Source organism: Paramisgurnus dabryanus, chromosome 10 (assembly GCF_030506205.2).
Source record: "Paramisgurnus dabryanus chromosome 10, PD_genome_1.1, whole genome shotgun sequence".
NCBI lineage: Eukaryota > Metazoa > Chordata > Actinopteri > Cypriniformes > Cobitidae > Paramisgurnus > Paramisgurnus dabryanus.
Window position 1 is genome coordinate 7,992,104 of NC_133346.1, and position 26,830 is coordinate 8,018,933.

Consider the following 26,830-nt stretch of genomic DNA (forward strand, 5'->3'; position numbering starts at 1 on the left):
TATGTTATCAAATGAAACCTTATTGTAAAGTGTTTCTAATATTTCTTGCTAACTTGCTAAAACAACACTTTTTCTTGTTTATTCTAATAAGAAACCACTAAATAAGCATTCAAATCAAAATTATAAACACATAGATGTTTAGAAATAGATTCTGCACCTGAGATGGATACAGTATGTTGACCCTGTGCTCTAAGTGATGACAAATACAATATTGTCTATCATATGGGCTGTTATATAGTGCTTGGTGCTATGTACTTCATGGCAAACACAACTTTTTCCATGATGATGATGATGATATGGTCAGGGTGGCTTTAGGGATTAAATGTCATTCATAACCTAAAGTTTGGTTAGCTAATTCTTATCGTGTGACAGTTTCATAGCTTTTACTGTGATGTGAGTATCTAGCAGTCTAATACAACTGTAGGTTTCTGTAAATAAATTGGTAGAGCCTTGTGTTAGCAGTGCAAAGGTCATGGGTTTGATTCCCAGGGAACACACATGGCCTACTGATGAACTGGATAGGCTGAATGTAAGTCGCTTTGGATAAAACTGTCTGCTAAATACATAAATGTAATGTCCCACATAAAACAGCACACATTTAAGACTTAAGCTAACTGTAAGTGATACTTCCAGAGGAAGACTCATTTTAAAGTGCACTACAGAGTCAGGGCTGATATTATACATTGACTTCATATCATCCACTCTTTTAAAATAAATGCCACTGTTTAATATTTTGTCATAAAGTGCTAATCATTTTTGAGTGATGTTAGTGGAAACAGTATAGTTTAATATAAATACATCATCATTTACTAAGCTACATTTTCTTATTCATAACAGCTTGATTGACGTGAGGTGTGCTTTCATGGGTTTACACGTAACCAAGCAGTACAAACATTTTCAAAGTTGTTTGTCTGAATAGTGTCAACATCTTTGTTACATGACCTTAATTTTTTCACTGGAGACAACAGACAGGTAATCCCATTGGAATGCTAATAGGACACCAAACATGGGAAGCCTGCCACGGAGGAATTCAGTGACAATGCCAATTAATGCTGACACCCATAAACACACTGAAAAACTCTTGAGATTTGATGTCACACCCTGTATTTGTCACATTAACATTAATTTGTGTTGTTAAAAATATTAAACATTAATTAAAGTGTTATTTATTATGTATTCAATACTTGTACTTTTACCTGCTATAAGATATTCAATTTACCAACTCAATGGCACATTCCTTTTAATTTAATGTGACCATACTTGGACAACTATCTCACAAGTGTTAAGTGATGAACTGTGTCCTGATGCATTTATTGTTTACAGACAAAAAGCAGAGAATGTGTATCAGTTTGATCCATTGCTTCTGCAGTCTGAGAGTCTTGCATTTGGTGACAACCCACATAAGTCTAGGTGAAAGGTTGTAAAAAGGGTGTTTATATTACATACATTTTATTAATTTAAATCTAAAACCAGTAGTTCAAAACATCATATAGGCTACATATATTTATTGCATGAATAAACTATATAAAGTCTCAGTGGTGCCAAAGTCCTAATAGACTATATATAATTGAATAATAGGTATTGCAATTAATGGCTCTGTTGGGAACAGACTGAACAAAAAACAATTTTGCTAATGTAGTGTTTATTATCTTTAATTAACATATTCAATTTTTAATACTTGTGAAAATCCAGCTAAAGTGATTTTTACTAACACACACTAAGTGGTGTTCCTGGATCTCGCAAATGCCTTTGGCTCAGTCCCTCACAACCTCCTGTGGACAGCCTTTGACTAGAGCAATGGTTTTCAAACAGGGGGGGCGCAAGATGGTGCCAGGTGGGCCCCAGTTTTATGACATTTTATAAAATACATTCATTTATCATGAATTCTGTGTAATTAAACCTAAATAATAATAAGCCAACTAACCAACAGCACTACTAGGTATAATTTTATATGTTTTGTTTAATTAAAATATTACATTTTAAAACTGTTTTGTCATAAATTTTCTTTCTGGGGGCCACGAAAAATGCACTGTACACAAGGGGGCCCGCACGCTGAAAAAGTTTGGGAATCACTGCTTTAGAGTCTCGGCAGCTCTCACAACCCTTGTCAAGGCCTACTTCAAGGGTGTCCTACTCTGTGTGACAACAGCAGAGTACACAACAGCTTGGCAACACCTGGAAGTGGGAATCATGGCCGGCTGCACCATCTCCCCACTGGCCTTCCCCCTGGCAATGGAGGTCATCATTCGGGGCTCTAGATGGACAGTTGGCCTTACAACTCTCACCACGACCAAGGTTTGCACTGTACGGTTATTAAGTTAGCTCCAGGAAAACATTAAGAGGGCTTGCATTAAGATCAAGCCAAGCAAGTCTAGAAGTATCTCCATCATCAAGGGGAAGCTGTCAGACCACCACTTCCACATTGGCGAGGAACCCATCCCAACTGTCTCCAAAAAGCCAGTGAGGAGTCTAGGTCGTTGGTATGATGCCTCCCTTGAAGACAAAGAGCAAGTAGAGCAGCTTAGGAAGGAGGTAGCCAGTGGCCTGGAGAACATCGACAGAATCCTGCTTCCAGGCAAGCTGAAGTTCTGGTGCATGCTGTATGGAATACTTCCACATCTCCTTTGGCCACCAACCCTCTTGGAAGTCCCACTCTCAAAGGTGGAAAAGCTGGAGAGATTGGTCAGCTTATATGTAAGCAAGTGGCTTGGCATTCCCAGGTGCCTCAGCAGTATTGGACTTTATGGCAAAGGGATGCTACACTTGCTATATTTTCAATGGCCTGTTTGTGATTTGATTGTATTTAATTTGATTTGATTTAATTTCATTCAAACTATTTTAGCTTACAATGCCAGCCAGTAAAACCAAGATCCCTTATTATGTACAATAAATAAAAGTTGTGGCGTCAGGACTGAAGCCAGGAAAAGTAAAGAAACACAGGACAACATTGCGGCCTGAAATTGTTTCAACCATTTAAGTATTTTTAAATAACATTTCAGTGGGCATTTAAACCATTCCCTTCCAGCTCAGTGCATTTTCTTGACTTATTAATTACAAGGGCCTTGTAAATGATCCATTAATAGGTTAGTAGATAATGTTCCCAAAATCCCTCTACTCCCTGAAGCTACTGTAGCCTGGCTCCGCCCTCCTACGTGCTTCCGCTTAATTTTCATTTCGCTTCAGTAGTACGTCTGGGACTGCTCTGTAGAGTTTCGTTTTCTCCTGCAAAAATCTGCAGGACCATTCAGCGAACAGATGGGGGTGGCTAAGAACGATGACGTTGAGGTCGTGCGTCAGTTTGAGTTGTAGTTCAGTAATGGCAGTAGAGAAAGACGTGAGAAAAGCTATCCGCTTTGCTAAGTTTTGTTTGTCTGATTATTCTGACTTGTTGTTTCCGGACGGTTTCGGCGCATCATATACGTTAGCGATCGATCGCCTATGGCAGATCCTGAGTGACTCTGGGCAGATCCAATAGTTTTAAACTTCAACAGAGAACCCTCCTTAACGGAAGTAACGCTTTGCAATGGAGCGTGGCCAGACTCTCTGTACAAATGAAATGAATGTACGAGGCTAAAGCTACTGTACATCCTTCAGATCCCAATACACAAATGATTTAATAGAATGCATTTAAACAGTTAATAGCTCTTTTGGGACTGAAATATTTTATAACAGTTTTCATTTCTTAAAAAGAAAGAAATGCACAATGCTTTTTACTTCTTTTTTTATTACTGATCAAGCATGTTAGTTTTTTGAAAACATGCATTTCACCATTAACATTTCTTTGATACTGTCATTTAAAAATGAGCAGAACTCCAAATATTTTTCCATAATTTATGTTTAATTCTACACACAATACAACATGTCTTTACAAGTATGCTTTGGTCTATTTTATGAAATAACCTAAAGAAACTTTGACCCAAGTTCACAATAAGCCATGTAAATTAATGAATTGGTGCCACTTCTTTACCCCAAAACACATTTGCTAATCGTTTTCTGATTTCTTTAGTCCTTATGGAGTAAACGGTGGGGTTTATTAGAGGTGGAACAAGAGAGGCCACAATCAATATTGTATTTCGCTCTGTTAAATTTAACACAACTCCTATTCGAGTTAGTAAATTAGAGACTATCTTTGATGCATAATAACTAAACAAGACAATAAGATGACTTGAGCATGTGTTTATCATTTGCCTTTTGCTCGAGTTATTGGAGAGTCTGGCCACACTGTATGCCATTACAGCATAGGTGCACAAAATAAAAGGAAACTCAAAACATAACAGCCATAGACTAATCATTGAAGGCAAAACGAAATAGGGTTCAGGATTAACACAAGCAGCTCTGATCATAGAAGGATAGTCACAAAACACATATCTGATAACAGGCTGACAGTAGGGAAGACTATCTGCCACATATGTCACAACACCCATTACAGTGAAACTAACAATCCAGGTCATCAAAATAAGCTGAATTACTCGTGAATTTGTTATAATGCTCTGGTACCTTAATGGAAACCTAATCGCAATAAGTCGGTCTAATGCCATCAAGGTCAGAGCCATGCATACTTTGATGTCTCCAAGATGATAGAAGAACATCCTTGATATACAAGAGTAATATGAAACCGTTTTAATCTCAGGCAGCAACACTGAGATCATGGTTGTACTGCAGGTAGAGGAGTACATTATATCAACGATAGCAAGGTTACAGATTAATATGTACATTGGTTTGTGTAAATGTCTGGCAGTCATTATGATACACAGATTGATGCTGTTCCCAAGCAATATGAGCATGTAGGCTAATAAGATGAGGAATCCAAGGAGTTTTTGGTTTTGCAGGTGATCAAATCCAGTGATTATAAAGATGTCCACATTTTTCACAGTGTAGTTTGCTTCTGCCATTTTCAGCCACTCAACCTCAAACATACAATTTACATTAAAACATTACATTCAAACAGGCCTGCAGTACATAAAAAGCAAAAGTCAGTTAGAGCATTAATGTTCTTGAATATGCACAGAACTAAAGCTCCAATGAAAGAAAATGGTAGTTAGATGCAGCGAGTGTCTGTTACAGCAAAATGATGAAAACTGTAAGAGTTTCATTCATTTAAAAAAATTAAAAAAACTGATATTTTTTGGTCATTCTTGAATTTAGAAATTCCTTAAATCCATAAACATAATTGAAATTTTAATCAGTGAATGTTAAAATTGCATGCAATTCTAAAGGGGGCTGTTATGGACCCCTTATCAAGACTGATGTACTGTAAGTGTGTGATGCCCTGTCTTTTATATTTTTCTTGTGTAACAAATATTAATGGTATCCTAGCAGCCGCGATGACGTAAGAACCATTAAATGTCTTTTCAATTACAGTTTCTGTTACCTTGTTTTCAATAGTTTATTTATGTAACGTGTGAGAATTATTACAGTACATTGTGGGGGTGGTTTCTCGGACAGGGATTAGCTAAAGCCAGGACTAGGCCCTAGTTTAATTATAAAATATATCCTGGTTTTAACAAACATTAAGGTGACCAGATTTTTTAAATGAAAACCGGGGACATTTACTAGTTCAATGGTCAAAATATCATTAAAATCTCATTTGTTGTTATCTATAAATAAAAAAAAATGGGGACAAAACATTTTTTTTGCAAAAATGACTTTCTTACTTAGTATTTCTGTCTTGTTTTCAATATTTCTGTAGCCTAAATCTATTTTTCCCTTTTTTTATTCAGTGCACATATATGACATGACATGAAATTACTTCTAAGGTACTTCAGCTGATTACATAGCATTGTAAATGTTAAAAACAGAAGAAATAATACAAAATGTAAACATGAGTAGTTAGTACCTTAACCCCCGATAACTTTGACTGTTTTCATATCTTGATTGATGATAACTTGATGACGCTTTCTCGTGTGTCTCATAGTAAATTCTTTTTCGCTAAGTGGCGTGCAACAAAAAATCAGTGTAGCTCGCGGTTCCCTCTACTGGTGAAAATAATCATTACATGACTGGTCCGGTCTGGTACTACAAAGACTACATGTTGATCGGGTTTTATAGTGTATTTGCTGGTTGTTTTGGACGTGCTTTAAAACGGGGACATTTCCGGGGACAGAACACCAAAAAACGGCACTGTCCCCGCCGGAAAACCGGGACGTCTGGTCACCTTAACAAACATGCCTTACTAAAAACATTACTGATGTGCATTCTGATGTATTTTTAGATATGTCAGTGCAAGTAGTTTTCAGTTTTGACAGCTCTTACCTTTATTTTATTCTAGAACTAGTCTAATCCCTGTTCGGGAAACTGCCCCAAAGTGCAATTAAAATGTTCACATCTGAGATTTAAAATATAATTTAAAGTCGTAAATAAACAGAAACTTCATTTAAAATAAATCAAGAAAAGCAAAAATGGCTACATTTAGATATAGGCTATTTTAGATTCTGCACTAGATGAAATATACCTGTACAAATTGGCCAGTTTATAGAAAATAACAGAACAAACGACATACAAACTACTTAAAATCTGAAATTTATGTAAATATTTTACCTCATCTTTTTACTCAATTCCTAATATTATTTATTTACGACGCAATTCAATGACAGTAAATCGCTCAGAACACATTTAATGTTTAACGTCAGGCGGCAAGGCCCAGACTGATCGGCTCATGATGTCAAAGTCCCGCGAGTAAGATTTCTTAGCATTTGTCTCGAATCGCTCTCGCGATACTTATGCTATATGCCTGTCAGTCTGCGCAGTACAACATGAAAACGGACAAACAGAAAAAGATTAATTTATCGCCATCTACTGACGTTACAACGTAACATGCTGAAATGTTATATTAGCGGAAATGGCCAAACGCGATATTATTGATGTGTTACCAATAAGATTGGAGTGATGAACTGAAAACTATTCCATCAACAATCTTTTAAGGTTCGTTTGTTTACTCAACGAGAAGCTCAAATGGATTCATTTGCCTCACGTGAAAACAGGAAAAAACTGACTGACCGGCTGAGTGGATTTTCTCAGAATCGTAAGTTACTTGATAACCATAACCATGTACTTCTTGTTTATAAGCAGCAATTTTGCATTCACAATCGCGATGGGTAACGTTAGTGAATACAGTGAGGCTCTGATAACCTGAGGCATGAGACAGTACTGTTATTTACTGTTTTCTACAATCATCTGTAAAAATATAACCTTAATATTGTTAATATAAGGCCATGTCAAAGATTGAAAATAAAGAAAAATCAAAGACTGAAGTCAAACTTTGATGCAATTTTCCTGGAATAAATGAAATAACAAAATTGTCGCAGATGTGTTATGAAATGAAGATCATTCAATTTTAGTTTGTATAAGGGTGCACATTATCTGATTTCACATATAACAGCTTTTCCCCAATATATTAATATACAGCCTATTATGATAATGCTGTGTAAATAATATGTGAAAAAGTAGCTTTCAATAAATATTTTTAATGCGCTTGAATAAATACAAGCCCAGGTAAGCCCATGCATTAATGCGGCCCTGCACTAACTTAACACTAAACTCTGATTGCACATGAGATTAAGTGAGTATCTGGCAAACGTGAGCGGTTTTTTTAATCATAAACCCTTTCGACGCGTGTGCAGCAGACACATCTTTTGACAAGACACATGATGCACATGGTTCACCTGACACAACAAACACATATTTTGACATGACGAGTAAATCCCCAGCTGCCACTGGGTTATTCTTATTTGGCTTTGCTAAATTTTCAATGGTCTGTTTGTGATTTGATTGTATTTAATTGTATTTAATTTCACTCCAACTATGTTATCTAACAGTGCCAGCCAGTAAAACCCAGAGCCCTTATTATGTACAAAAAATAAAAGTTAGGACTAATGGTATAGGTCAGGACTGAAGCCAGGAAATGTAGAGAAACACGCCTGAAATTGTTTCAACCATTTAAGTATTTTTAAATAACATTTCAGTGGGCATTTAAACCATTCCCTTCCAGCTCAGTGCATTTTCTTGACTTATCAATATGCACAAGTGCCTTCTAAATGATCCATTAATAAGTTAGTAGATAATATTCCCAAAATCCCTGTACTCCCTGAAGCTACTGTACATCCTTCAGATCCCAATACACAAATTATTTAATAGAATTAATTTAAACAGTTAATAGCTCTTTTGGGACTGAAAGACATGCACAATTAACTTCATTTTTTATTACTGATCAAGCATGTTAGTTTTTAAAAAACATGCATTTCACCATTAACATTTCTGTGATACTGTCATTTAAAAATGAGCAGAACTCCAAATATTTTTCCATAATATATTTTTATTCTACACACACAATACAACATGTCTATACAATATGCTTTGGTCTATTTTATGAAATAAACTAAAGAAACTTTGACCCAAGTTCACAATAAGCCATGTAAATTAATGAATTGGTGCCACTTCTTTACCCCAAAACACATTTGCTAATCGTTTTCTGATTTCTTTAGTCCTGATGGAGTAAACGGTGGGGTTTATTAGAGGTGGAACAAGAGAGGCTACAATCAACATTGCATTTCGCTCTGTTAAATTTAACACAACTCCTATTCGAGTTAGTAAATTAGAGACTATCTTTGGTGCATAATAACTAAACAAGACAATAAGATGACTTGAGCATGTGTTGATCATTTGCCTTTTGCTCGAGTTATTGGAGAGTCTGGCCACACTGTATGCCATTACAGCATAGGTGCACAAAATAAAAGGAAACTCTCCAAATATTAGCCACAGATTAATCATTGTAGGCAAAAAGAAATAGGGTTCAGGATTAACACAAGCAGCTCTGATCATAGAAGGATAGTCACAAAACACATATCTGATAACAGGCTGACAGTAAGGAAGACTATCTGCCACATGTGTCACAACACCCATTACAGTGAAACTAACAATCCAGGTCATCAAAATAAGCTGAATTACTCGTGCATTTGTTATAATGCTCTGGTACCTTAATGGAAACCTAATCGCAATAAGTCGGTCTAATGCCATCAAGGTCAGAGCCATGCATACTTTGATGTCTCCAAGATGATAGAAGAACATCCTTGATATACAAGAGTAATATGAAACAGTTTTAATCTCAGGCAGCAACACTGAGATCATGGTTGTACTGCAGGTAGAGGAGTACATTATATCAACGACAGCAAGGTTACAGATTAATATGTACATTGGTTTGTGTAAATGTCTGGCAGTCATTATGATACACAGATTGATGCTGTTCCCAAGCAATATGAGCATGTAGGTTAATAAGATGAGGAATCCAAGGAGTTTTTGGTTTTGCAGGTGATCAAATCCAGTGATTATAAAGATGTCCACATTTTTCACAGTGTAGTTTGCATTTGCCATTTTCAGCCCCCAACCTCAAACATACAATTTACATTAAACCATTACATTCAAACAGGCCTACAGTACATGCAGATTAAAAGCTAAAGTCAGTCAGAGCCTTAATGTACTTGAATATGCACAGAAATAAAGCTCCAATGAAAGAAAATAGTAGTAAAATGCAGTGAGCCGCTGTTACGGCAAGATGACAAAAACTGACTTGAAGAATAGGTTTTAAAAAAGTACAAAAAGAGTTTTATTCATAAAAAAACTGATAATATTTTTTGGTCTTCTCTCAATTTAGAAATTCCTTAAATCCATAAACATAATTGAAAATTTAATCAGTTAATGTTAAAATGGCATGCAATTTTAAAAAGGGCTGTTATGGACCCCTTATCAAGTTAAACTGATGTAAGTGTGTGATGCCCTGTCTTTTATATATTTCTTGCGTAACAATTACTAATTGTTTCCTAGCAGCCACGATGACGTAAGAACCATTAAATGTCTTTTCAGTTACAGTTACCTTGTTTTCAATAGTTTATTTATGTAACGTGTAAAAATTATTACAGTACATTTGGGGGTGGTTTCCCGGACAGGGATTAGTTTAAGCCAGGACTAGGCCTTAGTTTAATTAGGAAATATAACTACATAACTTTTTTTAACAAACATGCCTTGCTAAAACATTACTGATGTGTATTCTGAGGCAAAACAAAGGGCACTGATGTATTTTAAGATATGTCAGTCCAAGTTGTTTTCAGTTTGGACAGCTCTTACATGTATTTTAGTCTAGGACAGACCCTTCCGTTAAGCGTTAATGCTTACGCCCCGTGTGAATGCGCCATTATGGTACATTCACATGGGGCGTAAGCGTTAATGCTTAACGGAAGGCTTGTCTGAAGCGTGGACAACAGCCAATCACAGTGGCCGGTACACATACTCCGGTCTTCCATAAACGTAATTGGCTGGCTCTGCTTAGGTTATTTGCATAAGGCGATCTGATCGGCTGAAGCACGCGTTGCCGCTTGAAAAGTTGAGAAATGTTCAACTTTTGCCGCGAGCAACGGCACTGAAGCGACGCCGATGGATCCACAATTCAGTTCGGCAATGCATGACGTCACCCATTAAAAGTGAATGGGAAGCGTTAACGCTTAAGCCACGTGTGAATGTACCATTTTGCTATTTCCCTTTCAGTCTGTGCAGCACCGCATGAAACGGACAAACATAAAAAGATTAATTTATCGCCACCTACTGACGTTACAACGTAACATTCTGAAATGTTATATAAGCTTAAATGGTCAAATGCAATATTATTGATGTGTCACCAATAAGATTGGAGGGATGAACTAAAAACTATTCCATCACTAATATTTTAAGGTCTGCGGTTTCCACAACAAGAAGCTCAAGTGGATTTGTTTGCCTCATGTGAAAACAGGAAAAAACGGACCGGCTGAGTGGATTTTCTCCGAATCGTAAGTTACTTGATACCCATTTACTTCTTGTTTATAAGCGTTGTGTAAAAGCAATTTTGCATTCACAATCGCGATGATGTAACGTTTGTGAATACAATGAGGCTGTGATTACCTGAGGGTCACATTAATGCTCTTTTTACAGTAGTGGTTATTCCAGTGGCGGCCAGTGACTTCTCTTCTGAGGGTCGCGAATTCAAAATATGTGTTTGTTGCGTCATGTGAACCATGTGCACAGGGCCGCATTAACACTGTTAGGGGCCCTGGACATTTACCTTTTATGGGGCCCTTCATTCAATAGAATTACAGCCTACATTCACAAAATCTTAATTATCACAAAAGTGCAAGTTGTCAGCCTTTAATTTTCCTGGAATAAATACAATAACAAAATTTTCTATTTTAGCTAACAATGCTAGCCAGTGAAACCCAGACCCCTTGTTATTTGCAATAAATAAAAGTTGTGGCATAGGTCAGGACTGAAGCCAGAAAAGGTAAAGAAACACAGGACAACATTGCAGCCTTAAATTGTTTCAACTTTTAAAGGCTCTCTAAGCGAATCAGTGTGATGTCACTTCTTGTTGACGTTCAAAGTGTTGTCAAACAAAATGAAGTGTAGCTAACTCCTCCCCCTTCCTTCAGTGCTTCCTGAAAGAGTCATTAACGTGCCAAACCCCCACTCGCAAATCCTTCTTGTCATTTATTGGCTGGAACACTTTGTTATGTTTCGTGGTGGTAGGTTTTACCACTTTGTTTTTGTTGCAGTCTGTGGAGCCTGGGCTGTCTACAGAGACCTAGTGTTGCCAGATCTTGCAAGACAAATAAGCAACAAGACCTGTGAAAACAAGCCCAAAACAAGCGACTTTTCTACACCCCCCCATGTCCTTTAGGCTCATTAAGGAGAATGGTGCTGCATTTTTTTATGTTTCTCTGTGCTAGCATGTTGTACTAGGTCCACATGGTGTGCACGTATTTCACACTAAACTGAGACTCTGCACAATGCTTTGTTTTGAGTTGTCCCATACGACATGTTAAATCGTTTCTTTTCCTTCTTTCTCTTTCTCCCAGTGTTTGTTATTTTTTTCCCCATATTTTGTCCTCACTTTGTCCCACGCATTTGTTCCTCCAAAAAACTCTCCTACAGTCCAGTCTGTCACCATCAGTCGCAACTCACGCACATTAATTTAAAGTTTACGTCGCTCACTGACTACGTTTTCCTAACGAGAAAAAAAACAGATTGTCCTGCTCTGCCTCTGATTGGCTAGTACTCGTTTCCATCTGGGTCAGAGCCAATTAGAAGCAGGATGTGGGTGGGAAAAACTCTGCAGTCTTCTAAGGATATGGGGAAAGGACAGAGAGAACAGGCTAAACAAACTCCTACGTCTAAATAACATATAGAAAATATCTGATTGACAACTTATTATGGAGCTGGGATCAAGCCCAAATAAGCAACTACACTTTAAAAACAAACGCCCCAAAAAAATGCGACCCGTGACTACCAATATTTGTAAGTGATTTTACAGAAAAACAAGCCCAAAGGCGCTTATAATAAACGGACTTGGCAACACTGCAGAGACCGCGTTTTTTACAGTGTGTTCAGGGAACAGGCAGCTAGCAGATAGTGAGGAGATGTTTACTGTATAAAACAAAAATGTTTTATGGCCTAAAACGCATGAATTTGCTTAGAGCACCTTTAAGTATTTTTAAATAACATTTCAGTGGGCATTCAAACCATTCCCTTCCAGCTCAGTGCATTTTCTTGGCTTATTAATACTGTAGGCACAAGGGCCTTCTAAATGATCCACTAGATTAGTAGATAATGTTCCCAAAACCCCTGTACTCCCTGAAGCTACTATGCATACTATACTACTGTGCATACTTTAGATCCCAATACACAAATTATTTAATATGATTCATTTAAACAGTTAATAGCTCTTTTGGGACTGAAAGATTTTGTTTCTTAACAGTTTTCATTTCTTAAAAAGAAAGAAATGCACAATGCTTTTTACTTTTTTTATATTACTGATCAAGCATGTAATTTGTTTGAAAACATGCATTTCACAATTAACATTTCTTTGATATGGTCATTTAAAAATGAGCAGAACTCCAAATATTTTTCCATAATTGATTTTTTATTCTTCACACAATATAACATGTTTATACAAGTATCCTTTGGTCTATTTTATAAAATAAGCTAAAGAAACTTTGACCCAAGTACACAATAAGAAATGTGATTTAATGAATTGGTGCAACTTTTTTACCCCAAAACAAACTTGCTAATCGTTTTCTGATTTCTTTAGTCCTTATGGAGTAAACGGTGGGGTGTATTAGTAGTGGAACAAGAGAGGCTACAATCAATATTGCATTTCGCTCTGTTAAATTTAACACAACTCCTATTCGAGTTAGTAAATTAGAGACTATCTTTGGTGCATAATAACTAAACAAGACAATAAGATGACTTGAGCATGTGTTGATCATTTGCCTTTTGCTCGAGTTATTGGAGAGTCTGGCCACACTGTATGCCATTACAGCATAGGTGCACAAAATAAAAGGAAACTCTACACAAAACAGCCATATATTAATCATTGTAGGCAAAAAGAAATAGGGTTCAGGATTAACACAAGCAGCTCTGATCATAGAAGGATAGTCACAAAACACATATCTGATAACAGGCTGACAGTAAGGAAGACTATCTGCCACATATGTCACAACACCCATTACAGTGAAACTAACAATCCAGGTCATCAAAATAAGCTGAATTACTCGTGAATTTGTTATAATGCTCTGGTACCTTAATGGAAACCTAATCGCAATAAGTCGGTCTAATGCCATCAAGGTCAGAGCCATGCATACTTTGATGTCTCCAAGATGGTAGAAGAACATCCTTGATATACAAGAGTAATATGAAACAGTTTTAATCTCAGGCAGCAACACTGAGATCATGGTTGTACTGCAGGTAGAGGAGTACATTATATCAACGATAGCAAGGTTACAGATTAATATGTACATTGGTTTGTGTAAATGTCTGACAGTCATTATGATGCACAGATTGATGCTGTTCCCAAGCAATATGAGCATGTAGGTTAATAAGATGAGGAATCCAAGGAGTTTTTGGTTTTGCAGGTGATCAAATCCAGTGATTATAAAGCTGTCCACATTTTTCATTGTATAGTTTGCTTCTGCCATTTTCAGCCACTCAACCTCAAACGTGCAATTTACATTAAAACATTACATTCAAACAGGCCTACAGTACATACAGATGAAAAGCTAAAGTCAGTAAGAGCCTTAATGTACTTGAATATGCACAGAAATAAAGCTCCAATGAAAGAAAATGGTAGTAAGATGCAGTGAGCGTCTGTTATGGCAAGATGATGAAAACTGTAAGAGTTGAAGAACAGCTTTAAGAGAAATACAAAAAGAGTTTCACTCATTTTACTGATAATATTTTTTGGTCTTCCTTCAATTTAGAAATTCCTTAAATCCATAAACATAATTGAAATTTAAATCAGTAAATGTTAAAATTGCATGCAATTCTAAAGGGGGCTGCTATGGACCCCTTATCAAGTTAAACTGATGTAGGCTACTGTATGTGTGTGATGCCCTGTCTTTTATTTTTTTTCTTGTGTAACAAAAACTAATGGTATCCTAGCAGCCGTGATGACGTATATACAAGATTGTTAAGAACCATTAAATGTTTTTTCAGTTAACATTACCTTGTTTACAATAGTTTATTTATGTAACGTGTGAGAATTATTACAGTACATTTGGGGGTGGTTTCCCAGACAGGGACTATTTTAAACCAGGACTAGCCCTTAGTTTAATTAGGAAATATAACTAGTTTTAATAAACATGCCTTACTAAAAACAATACTGATGTGCATTTTGAGGCAAAACAAAGGGCACTGATGTATTTTAAGATATATCAGTGCAAGTTGTTTTCAGTTTGGACAGCTCTTACATTTATTTTAGTCTAGGACTAGTCCAATCCTTGTTCGAGAAACCGCCCCAAAGTGCAATTAAAATGTTCACATCTGAGATTTAAAATATAATTTAAAGCCAAAAATAAACAAAAAACATCCTTTAAAATAAATCAATAAAAGCAAAAATGGTTACATTTAGATAGGCTATTTAAGATTCTGCACCAGATGAAATATATACGAATTGGCCAGTTTACAGAAAATGACAGAACAGACGACATACAAACTACTTAAAATCTGAAATTTATGTAAATATTTTACCTCATCTTTTCACTCAATTCCTAATATAAATGTTTCTCTTTACGACTCAATTTAATGACAGTAAATCGCTCAGAACACATTTGGTGTTCGACGTCACGCCGCACTGCGCAGACTGATCGGCTTATGATGTCATAGTCCCGCGAGTACGCTTCCTAAGCATTTGTCTCGAATCGCTCTCGCGATACTTATGCCTGTCAGTCTGCGCAGCACCGCATGAAAATGGACAAACAGAAAAATATTAACTTATCGCCACATACTGACGGTACTACGTAACCTGCTGAAACGTTATAGTAGTGGAAATGGTCAAATGCGATATTTTTGTGTTACCAATAAGATTGGAGGGAAGAACGGAAAACTCGGATTATACTCGGTGCTGGACTTGACTGGAATGAATAACTGTTAAGTTAACGGTTTCATAATAAATAAAACTGTTCCATCACCAATCTTTTAAGGTCCGTGGTTTCCTCAACGAGAAGAAGTGGATTCGTTTGCCTCAAGTGAAAACAGGAAAAAACTGACTGACCAGCTGACTGGATTTTCTCCGAATAGTAAGTTACTCGATGCCCATTTACTTGTTTATAAGCATTGTGTAAAAGCAATTTTGCATTCACAATCGCAATGCTGTAACGTTAGTGAATACAATGAGGCTCTGATAAACCGAGGCACGAGACAGTAACGTTACAACCTGTGTGAAGTTTTCGATATGACTCAGTAAGTTACAGTTTAATAATTGATTTAACGTTAGTTATGCTTGGAATTGTGATCTTTATCGTTCGTGATGAAGGTTAAAGGTCATAGATGTGTCATAGGTAACTTAGTTTGATTTTTTGTTTGTGGGTTTATTGGTGCCATTGTCTATGTTAATGAATGTTGTCACTGAGAATTCTCTCAGGTTTGGTTTCCTGTCAACATCTGCAATTTGCCCTTAATTTGCTCCCTGAAGATGCCAGACAGATCCTAAAATGCAATCTTAATGGTCTGCCTAGTATCTCCAGAGAACAAATTAAGGGCATATTGCAAGTATGTTATTGCATTGGAGATAAACAACAGTAGAAATGGTGATTGCGTTTGATTACACGCAAACCCATTACATCATCTTTAATGTGTTCCTCATTAGAAACACTAAGCTTGAATTGAAATTTCATAGGACTGTAGGCTGGTATTCAGAAATAATGTCATACATTTACAATTAAATTAAAATTCATCCACTATTTCTTATGGTTTCGTGATTTACCAGCTTGTTGGCTTACCATAACACATTTGCTTGCACCCGCTTTACACAAAGTATAAATAATGTGTAAATGATAATTGATGCTGGTTAAATTTATATGAAAACTTGTTTGTAGAGCACTTGGAGCTACTTGTTTATAGAAGTAATCTATACAAAAATTATATTATTATAACATTAACCAAAGCATCTTAATTCCCATTTTAGCATTGACATTACTTCTTAGGTGCACAGTGGTGTTAGGGCCCTATTACACTCCTGATAATAGTTAATGTCATTAATGTCTCTGTTGGGAAATGACAGGAGGACAACAATTAATTTACTGTTTATTAATACAACCAAGCAAACTATTTAATTTGTACTGGTTGACTGCAGCTACAGTACTCTGTTATACTCTATCAATGGATCTGTAGCAGTTTAGTGATCAGAGAGTAGTTGGCACGCGGTTTTGCATATATACAAGTCTGTGGTTAAATATTAAGTGTCATGTATCAGGAAGGCACAGGTTTTAAATCAAAGGTACGCTAAAGGCCAAAAATAAGGTATTGGAAGAGAGAAGTGATTGAACAGAGAGTTTTTTGTCTCTGCAGTAGTTACGATTTGGCCAAGAGTTTACTAATTTTACAATAATTCAAACCGCTGTTATATTAGGTGTTTAATATAAAACATCAACATTTCACAGTTTATACAATGAGAAATACAGAACTGATTTGTAATATTATAACCAATACAATAAGTTCCTGCTCAAATATTTTAGTTGAGCAAAAAATATAAGCTGGCACCTTATTATACACAAGTTCCCTCTCAATGGGGTACTTGAATGGGAACATTACACCTATATTTTCAGCTTTTAAAGAGTTTATATATTCATTGGTGTCATTTCTTTGAGATCAAAGACTTTGTTTTTTTATTAACATTAATGCAATTTGTGTCACATAAGCAGAAATTTATAACAAACCAAGCTTGTTAAAGATGTTCTGCAGTACAGCATATATACATCTTTGCCTAGTCTAGAAATACAAAACAGAATCATAACATACTGTACAATTTTTACACACAGTAAATTTACTATGGCTAACCTAAAGAATCTGCCTTAAGATGAATTGGTGCTAAACTTTTTTTTACCTCCAAACACATCTGCTAATCGTTTTCTGATTTCTTTAGTCCTGATGGAGTAAACTGTTGGGTTTACTAGAGGTGGAATCAGAGAGGAAGCAATCAATAATGCATTTCGCTCTGTTAAAGTTAGCACAACTCCTATCCGAGTTAGCAAAATAGACACCACCTTTGGACCATAATAACTAAATAAGACTATAAGGTGACTTAAGCATGTGTTGATCATTTGCTTTTTGCTTGAGGTGTTGGAAAGTTTGGTTACACTATATGCCACCACAGCGTAAGTGCACAAAATAAAGGGAAGCTGTCCAAACATTAGCCACAAACTTAACATTATAGTCATGAAAAAATAGGGTTCAGGATCAACACATGCAGCTCTGAGCAGGGAAGGATCCTCACAAAACACATATCTGATGACAGGCTGGCAGTATGGAAGACTATCTGCCACAGATATTATAGCAGCCATCACTCCGAATCCAACAACCCACGTTAATAAAATAAGCAGAATAACTCGTGAATTTGTTACAATGCTGTGGTACCTTAATGGAAACCTAATCGCAATAAATCTGTCCAATGCCATTAAGGTCAGGGCAAGGCATTCTGTACCATCACCAAGATGATAGAAGAAAGCCCTTGATATACAAGAGTAATATGAAACAGTTTTAATCTCAACCAGCAGCACTGAGATCATGGTTGTACTGCAGGTAGTGGAGTACATAATATCAACAACAGCAAGATTACAGATTAATATATACATTGGTTTGTGTAAATGTCTGGCAGTCAAGATGATGCACAGATTGATGCTGTTTCCAAGCAATATGAGCATGTAGGTTAATAAGATCAGGAATCCAAGGAGTTTTTGGTTTTGCAGGTGATCAAATCCAGTGATTATAAAACTGTCTACATTTTTCACAGTGTAGTTTGCATTTGCCATTTTCAGCCACCCAACTCTAAACAAATTCACATACAATATGAAAAGAAGAGAAGGCAAAGTCAATTAGAACTTTGATGTATTCATATATGCACAGAAATAAAGCTTCAATGAAGGAGAATGGTAGTAAAATGCAGCCAGCGTCTGTTACGGCAAGATGATGAAAACTGTAAGAGTTGAAGAATAGTTTTAAAAGAAGTACAAAAAGAGTTTCATTCATTCTAAAAAAAACGTAAAACACTTTTTTCTTTTAATCCTGCTTAGAAATTCCTCCAATCCATTAAGTGTTGCATATGATGTGATATGAGAGTATATCGTCAGCAATGTCCCACACATCCAGGTAAACTGTATGTGCGTATGCATGTGTGTGATGTACAGCCTTTTATATTTGAAACTTTGACAGACATCTTGTGGTTTCCTAAGCAACCATGATGAAGTAAATCGTAAAGGTAATTTTAAGGATGTACATCCATATACTAGGAGGTTTAGTGAAGTAAATAATAGGAATAAAAAGTTAAACAATTTATATAAAAAAAAGTTATCATGCAGAATTTGCAAATGCGGGGTGTAAATTTTTGTGACTTTTAGGGCGTTTTCACATTAGCACTTTTGGTGCGTACCCGGGTTCGATTGACATCAGAGTTCGGTACATTTGGATGATGTGAACGCTGTCTTCCGAACTCGGGTGCGCACCCGCGAAACGTACTCGAGTCCGCTTAAAAAGGGTGGTCTGGTTCCGGTTCATGTGAACTCCAGATCGGTTCGCTGCTAATGTGAGCGCAATCGTACCAAATCGCGGAAGTGAACCGCTGTTATTTACATATTATATGGAATGTCCCACCAAAACAGACGTGTGTGTTTGTGAGCGTGCACTTACCTTGACAACAAAATGCATAGAATGCTTGCTTGACTTTTGTTCTTATTTTTTTAAACCTTTGTTATGGTTTGCAAAGAAATATTTCAGAAACGCACTTGCGTCTGTCTGCCCCAAACATACTAAAGTCGTTTCGATGACAACGGTCTGTCCGCCGACGTCAATTTTTGCGGAGGCATTCAGAAATCATCTCTCTGCTTGCAGTTCGTCAATCACGCTTGTCGTCTTCTCATTTACAGCGGTTGCCAAGCAACATGAGAACGCGCCGGCTGCAGCTTGATGATGCAAGCGTACCGCGGTTCGGATTCAAAAATAATATGTGAACACAGTCCATGGGGGGCATGGGGAGGGGGGAGCAATCGAAACTCGGGTTCGGACCAGGCAATCGCACCAAATGTGAAACCTACCTTAAAGAAATCAGTTTGAAACAAATATTTGCAGCAGCTTTGTTGATTGCCATTAACTCATAACTTTTTGACGATTCCAGATATCCCACTAAATCCTTCCAATATATTTAGTAATTTGGGGAGACCTGGCAAAGGATCTGACAAATAGAGTAACAAATCATGAGCAAAAAGCAAAGTTTTACTGTCATTATCAGCACTACAAATTCTAGTGGCTCAACTGCAAAACAGAAGTGGAGATAGCAGCCTTGTCTGGTACTTTGTATATTAAAAGAATTGGCTGTTTTAATTGTAAATGTAACGCAGAATTATTAATCACTGTAAATGTCAGTACTTATATTTTATAAAGCAGAGGAATAGAGAAAACCAGTCTACAAGTTTGACTACAAGTGTAACAGCCAAAGTTCTCACAGATGTAGTCAAATATGTTAGAAGGCAGTGAGAACAAATTTGTACATTGAATCAAACCTATTCCTTTAGGTGTTAAAGTCATATAAAAAGCTCAAATAATGGTTTGTGTAAAATCTAATGATGTCAATAGTTTTTTGTTTAAAGAATAGGTTTAAGAGTAGGGCACAGAAATGATCAAAACCAGGATATAAAAACAGTTTCTATTAGATCCTTTCTAATATAATGAAACAATCCAGTTTGTGCATATTTGAGTGTGTCAGTGGTGAAAATAATGATGTCTATGTACATGTTACCTTTCTTCAGTTGTTCCGACACCTCAAATACTGATGCATTTTTAAATATAAAAACTTTCATTTTAAAGAAGTTGGCGTTAAGTTATAGTGGTACACAATGTTGAAATTATTGGAATTTTTAAATAATTGGTGTTAACCTATAAAATCTTTGTTTTTTAAATTAGGTGTTCCTTAAGAAAAGCCACTCATGTAAAGCCAGCGTCTGACAGACACAGACAGTAAAATTACCATTTATCATTTGCATTTTACATGACGTTAAATTGTGTTACCCACAATACTTTGCCATGCAGCATGTTTAAATTATTTGTAGAGCACTTGGAGCTAATCTTTAGAAGTAATCTATCAATAAGTTTTATCATTATAATATTATTCAAAGCCTGTAAAAATTTCCTTCTTAAGTACACAATGGTGCCAGAGACCTAATACACTGATGAATAACAGATAATGACATTAATATCCCTGTTGGGAAATGACAGGACAAAACAATTAATTAACTGTCTATTAATATAACCAAGCAAACTATTTTATTTATACTGTTTGACTGCAGCTAATGTTATACTCTCAAAGGGATCTACAGTACACTTTCAGAAATAAAGGTACAAAAGTTGTCACTGGGACAGTACCCTTTCAAAAAGGTACATCTTTGTACCCAAAGAATTCATATTAGTACTTCAAAGGTACATATTGGCATTTCAAAGATACGTATTTGTACCAAAATGGTACATATTAGGACCTTTTTTGAAGGGTACTGCCCCAGTGACAGCTTTGTACCTTTATTTTTGACAGTGTATCTATAATTAGTGGGCATGCAATTTTGCACATAGCCAAGTCTATGGTTAAATATTAAGTGTCATGCATCAGGAAGGCATGGGTTTAAATCAAAGTTATGGTAAAGGTCAGGAATGAGGTCCTGGAAGAGGGAGTGATTGGACAGAGATGTCTTTTGTCTGCTGTGGTTAGAAATTGGGCCAATCCAGAGTTTGTTCATTTTATAAGGATTAGCTGTTAGATTTGGTGTTTATTATAAAACATCAACATTTCATAATCCAAAATTGTGTATCAGAGTGAGACATATAGAACTGTTCTCATTGATCCTAAAATATATTTATATTTTTCCATGTTATAGAGTAATACTGAATTAAAACTTTGAATAACACAAAAGTAACTAAAAGAATTTTTATGCAACTAAAGCATTCAAAATAAATCAAAGCTGTTGTATTTTGTCATCTGCAGTGTAGTCACCCTTTGACTAGTGATACTTGTGATCAAGAAGCTTATTAAGGTTTTATCCTGAGATTCATTTTAAACAGTGTTGAAGGAGTTCATCTCTGTTCTGGGCCCTTTTTGTCTGCTTTAAAATTCACCTATTTCAAAATTAATTTAATTAACTGCAAAATTAATTTTAAATAAACTACATACACATTCAGATTAAAAGATTTCATGGGAAACCGTTTAGCCAACTGTTTAGCTAACCAGTACTGTATACCAGTTTATATTGCAATGTAAGTCTCTTTGGATAAAGGCATCTGCTAAATGCATAAATGTAGAAACAATTTCTGATATTGTATATGTCTTTATACACTTTATACTGATGTTTTGCACATGCTCCAGACTGCAGTATATTAAATTATTAATTGGTAACTGATTTGAAATATTGGAACCAATACCAGTAGTTCCTGCTCAAATATTTCAGTAGAACAACAAACTTGTATCTTATTATACACAAGTACCCTCTCAATGGTCCTTAAATAGGAACATTATACAAATTTTTCAGCTTTTAAAGACAATGAAGATCCTAGTTCTCAAATGTTTTTATAGAATTTATAAATTCAGTAATTGATGTAATTGTTTATTCATGTAAGGGAAAAATATATAACAAACCTACTGTGCAAATATATATTCCTTCTATAACAAGCTTGTTAGTACAAAAAATATTTTCTGCAGTACATTGTATCTACACATGTTTGGCCTAGTCTAGATTTACAAAGCAAAATAATAACAAACTGTACAATTTTTACATGCAGTAAATCTATTATGACAAACCTAAAGAACCTGCCTTAAGACGAATTGGGGCAACTTTTTTACCCCAAAACACATCTGCTAATCGTTTTCTGATTTCTTTAGTCCTCATTGAATAAACTGTGGGGTTCACTAGAGGTGGAATCAGAGACGCAACAATCAGTAGTGCATTTCGCTCTGTTAAAGTTAGCACAACTCCTATCCGAGTTAATAAATTAGACACCACTTTTGGACCATAAAAACTAAATAAGACTATAAGGTGACTTGAGCATGTGTTGATCATTTGCTTTTTGCTTGAGGTGCTGGAAAGTTTTGTCACACTATATGCCACCACAGCGTAGGTGCACAAAACAAAGGGAAGCTGTCCAAACATTGGCCACAAACTTAACATTGCAGGCAAGAAAAAATAGGGTTCGGGATTAACACAGGCAGCTCTGACCATGGCAGGCTGCTCACAAAATACATATCTGATGACAGGCTGGCAGTATGGGAGACTATCTACCACAGACATTAAAACACCTATAACACCGAATCCAGCAAGCCAGGTTAATAAAATAAGCAGAATTACTCGTGAATTTGTTATAATGCTGTGGTACCTTAATGGGAACCTAATCGCAATAAATCTGTCTAATGCCATCAATGTCAAAGCCATACATTCTGTAAAATCACCAAGATGGTAGAAAAAAGCCCTTGATATACAAGAGTAATATGAAACAGTTTTAATCTCAACCAGCAGCACTGAAATCATGGTTGTACTGCAGGTAGTGGAGTACATAATGTCAACAACAGCAAGGTTACAGATTAATATATACATTGGTTTGCGTAAATGTCTGGCAGTCAAGATGATGCACAGATTGATGCTGTTTCCAAGCAATATGAGCATGTAGGTTAATAAGATCAGGAATCCAAGGAGTTTTTGGTTTTGCAGGTGATCAAATCCAGTGATTATAAAGCTGTCCACATTATTCACAGTGTAGTTTGCATTTGCCATTTTCAGCCTGAACACAGTATGAAAAGAAGAGAAGGCAAAGTCCATTAGAGCCTCAATGTATTCATATATGCACAGAAATAAAGCTTCAATGAAGAAGAATGGTAGTAAGATGCAGCCAGCGTCTGTTACGGCAAGATGATGAAAACTGTAAGAGTTGAAGAATAGTTTTAAAAGAAGTACAAAAAGAGTTTCATTCATTCTAAAAAAAAGTAAAAAACCTTTGTAAAACAATATTTTCTTTTAGTCCATTGTTGTGTTGCATATAATATGATATATAGTAAGAGTAAATCGTCAGAAATGTTCCACACATCCAGGTAAACTGTATGTGTGTATGTATGTGTGTGATGTCCAGCCTTTTATATTTAAAACTTTGATAGACATCTTTGGTTTCCTAGCAGCCATGATAAAGTAAATCATGAACGTAATTTCAAAGATGTTTATCCCTAGTCTATATATTAGAAGGTTCAGTGCAGTAAAAAAAGTGAAACAGAAACGCATCAAAAGAACATGTTTTAAAACTATTTAAATTAAAATAATCATGCATTGATTGGCATTACTTTTTTTTAAAGATTTACTTATATCATACTAAATCTTTCCAATATATTTAGTAATTTAGGAAGACCTGTCAAAGGATTTGACAAATATATACTAAAGTACGAAGCTGAAAATGTAATGCATAATTACACGGAATGTATGCATAATTACACATTTTTTGCCCTCTTATCTTATGAGATGAATTCAAAGATCTAAGACTTTTTCTATGCACACAAAAGGCCTATTTTTGTCAAATATTGTTCACAAATCCATCTAAATCTGTGTTGGTGAGCACTTCTCCTTTGCCAAGATAATCCATCCACAAAAACGTATCAAAATAACATGTTTGTTTATGTAAAACTATTAAAAATTAAAATAATCATGCAGATTTTGCAAGGGTTGATTGGCATTACTCGTTTTTTTTTAATATTTACTTTTTTTAAGATTTAAACTACTAAATCTTTCCAATATATTTAGTAATTTAGGTAGACCTGGCAAAGGCTCTGACAAGTATAGTAACAAATCATTCACAGTATCCAGCCGTATGGTTATAGCGGTGGGCATGACCCAGTGGTTCTACAAGAACTGAGCGCTTTCAACTACAGTAACTTGGGACTACGTGCAAAAAAGTTTACGGCATAGTGCCTGGGCAGTGCGATGTCCACACTTGGGGTCAAAGAACCAAATCTCTGGATGTGTCTGGCTGACATGAGGATGCCAAAAAATGGGGTTTCTAAGTTCCCTCATGTTACATTCTGCTTCCGCCCCCGCTCCCACGCAGCAACAGCAGCTGCCTTCACACAAGCAGCGTTGCAGGTAGAGCGCCAATCGGGGCCAGGGTTTCCTGCAGAAAATTTGTTAGTAAAGGTGGTACGATTGGGCGAGTGGGTGGGGCCGGGCTTGGTAATCAAAGGGGAAGGGCTTACGCGTCATGATGAAAATTTAAATATTTTTATTTAAAACACTCAAATAAAACTTAATTTTGAAGAAACTATGACAGAAAATGAACACATACTAGATTATTAATGAATTCAATGTTTTGAACGATACCTCTAATAGGAATAGCTGCGTGATGAAGTGAAACTAAAGGGTTAATAAACACAAACTAAAGCAGATGTTGTAGAACATCTGGCGAACGATGATAGATGCCGCAAAAATTGTAAAAACTGATTATTTCCCACTATTAATTACATTATCTTAAAGGAGTGTAACTACTGTAGCATGTAAATAATGCACATGAATAAGGTGAGCAGAGCGCTCAACAATTATATCTAATCAACAGGCATGTGAAACCTAGCTAGCAGGTTGCTCAAACAACAAAATCACCAGCTAACTTCCTTTAAATTTGCAAGAACTATAGACTAATACAATAACAGGCTTAAATAAACCCAAAACATGAGTCCACTTGTATTGCTGGGCAATAATTCAATAACGATAATTATTTGATATAATTTTCCCTTAAAGGTGTAGTGTGTAATTTTTAAAAGTATCTCTTGACCAAAATGCAAAATAATATACAAAACTATATTATCAGGGGTGTATAAAGACCTTTTTATAATAAACCGTTATGTTTTTATTACCTTAGAATGTGACGTTTTTATCTACATACACAGAGGGTCCCCTTACGTGGAAGTCGCCATTTTGTGCCGCCATGTTTCTACAGAAGCCCTTAACGGACAAACTTTATTTACTAAGTTGTCTCCGTTGATGACATGTTTTACCGGTGGCGGCTACCATAGCTTCTCTATGCATTTCAAAAGCGAGTGGTGAGCAGTGGACTGAGCCGTTGGTTGCAATTCGCAACCTCACCACTAGATGCCACTAAAATTTACACACTGCACCTTTAAAACGATAATGACATTTCAATAAGTGATTGATAATGTTTACACACTATGCGTAATGCTGTGCAGGCACTTCCGGATGCTGAACACGGTCTTGTTTACAATCACAGTAAAGATGAGGCAAGTTGGGCCCTATAATTTCCGCGATGCGAAAAACGCGGACACAATCATGGAATCCAAATGCGCGGAAACATTTTCCTTTTGTGTAATGTTGGATGCGGAAGTCTAAAACACAGCAGACAAAAGAGATACATTATACTTTCTTCCAGAGCCCACCTTGCGCACGCACATGTCCACACAGCTTTAAAAGTATATCTAACTTACAGGACATTCACAAATTGTATTACTTTAATATCTGTAAACTGATGTTCACCTTTGCTCACCACAGTTGTAGGTGAGCGTAGTAGTTGTGATAATAATGTTGTGTATTTACATGTAAACTTTATTCAGTTGTTCACAATAATCAGACAGTGATTATGCATTTTTAAGCCTTCCATTTTAATAAACATTTTAAACCATTTTAAGCTCCGGCTGATATAGGAGGCGTAACTTTAGACAAGTCTTAGACTAAAATAAATGTAAGAGCTATCCAAACTAAAAACAACTTGCACTGACATATCTTAAAATACATCAGTGCCTTTGTTTTGCTTCAAAATGCAAACAAATAATGTTTTTAGTGAGGCATGTTTGTTAAAACTAGTTATATTTTGTAATTAAACTAAGGCCTAGTCCTGGCTTAAGCTAATCCTTGTGTGGGAAATCACCCCAAAATGTAATAATTTAATCAGTCTTTTCAAATGTAATCAATTGAAAAACACAACCAAATACATTTTCATCTAAACATTGCATTTTTATTTTTCGTCAAACTGCTGCATTACAAAACTTTGTTTAAATAAAAAATATATGATTCAGTGATGGCTAATATCTAAAATCTGTGTTAAACTTAATAATGTAAAGAGGCAAAAATTGTCTATCGTTTCATAGAGAAATAAAAACAGGTCGGACCACAACAATCATTTGCATTCACACAAATGCTCCCAAATATTTTTTGAGGTTGCACCAATTAATTTTCAGGAGCATATGCGACAAAATGGTTGTGATTTCAAGCCCTGAAAGATCAAATATAGTTAAAAAAAAATTAGAAGA

General features: G+C 35.9%; 6 protein-coding genes across 6 annotated transcripts in view; 1 reads left to right on the forward strand and 5 right to left on the reverse strand.

The window, feature by feature from the left end:
- Positions 1 to 3,941: 3,941 nt before the first annotated feature.
- On the reverse strand, positions 3,942 to 4,892 carry LOC135746676 (olfactory receptor 6N1-like). Its single transcript, XM_065265333.1, has one exon. The coding sequence runs from the start codon at positions 4,890 to 4,892 to the stop codon at positions 3,942 to 3,944; it is 951 nt and encodes a 316-aa protein (XP_065121405.1).
- A 2,257-nt stretch (positions 4,893 to 7,149) lies between these two features.
- On the reverse strand, positions 7,150 to 9,366 carry LOC135746665 (olfactory receptor 6N1-like). The gene is made up of 2 exons (XM_065265324.1): positions 8,426 to 9,366; positions 7,150 to 7,201 (listed from the first exon to the last, which is right to left on the reverse strand). Exons 1-2 carry the CDS (start codon positions 9,364 to 9,366, stop codon positions 7,150 to 7,152), a joined length of 993 nt encoding a protein of 330 aa, XP_065121396.1.
- Positions 9,367 to 13,040: 3,674 nt separating this feature from the next.
- LOC135746654 (olfactory receptor 10G4-like) lies at positions 13,041 to 13,991 on the reverse strand. Its single transcript, XM_065265312.1, has one exon. It carries the CDS (start codon positions 13,989 to 13,991, stop codon positions 13,041 to 13,043), a length of 951 nt encoding a protein of 316 aa, XP_065121384.1.
- A 1,508-nt stretch (positions 13,992 to 15,499) lies between these two features.
- The window catches only part of LOC135738739 (olfactory receptor 6F1-like), a 93,109-nt gene continuing 81,778 nt past the window's right edge, over positions 15,500 to 26,830 (forward strand). The window contains exon 1 of the mRNA XM_065256811.1: positions 15,500 to 15,590. The gene's annotated coding sequence lies outside the window, so the exon portion shown is untranslated. The remainder of the gene's footprint in view (positions 15,591 to 26,830) is intronic.
- On the reverse strand, positions 17,364 to 18,320 carry LOC135746645 (olfactory receptor 6N1-like). The gene has a single exon (XM_065265302.1). The coding sequence runs from the start codon at positions 18,318 to 18,320 to the stop codon at positions 17,364 to 17,366; it is 957 nt and encodes a 318-aa protein (XP_065121374.1).
- On the reverse strand, positions 22,332 to 23,309 carry LOC135746640 (olfactory receptor 6N1-like). Its single transcript, XM_065265288.1, has one exon. The coding sequence runs from the start codon at positions 23,307 to 23,309 to the stop codon at positions 22,332 to 22,334; it is 978 nt and encodes a 325-aa protein (XP_065121360.1).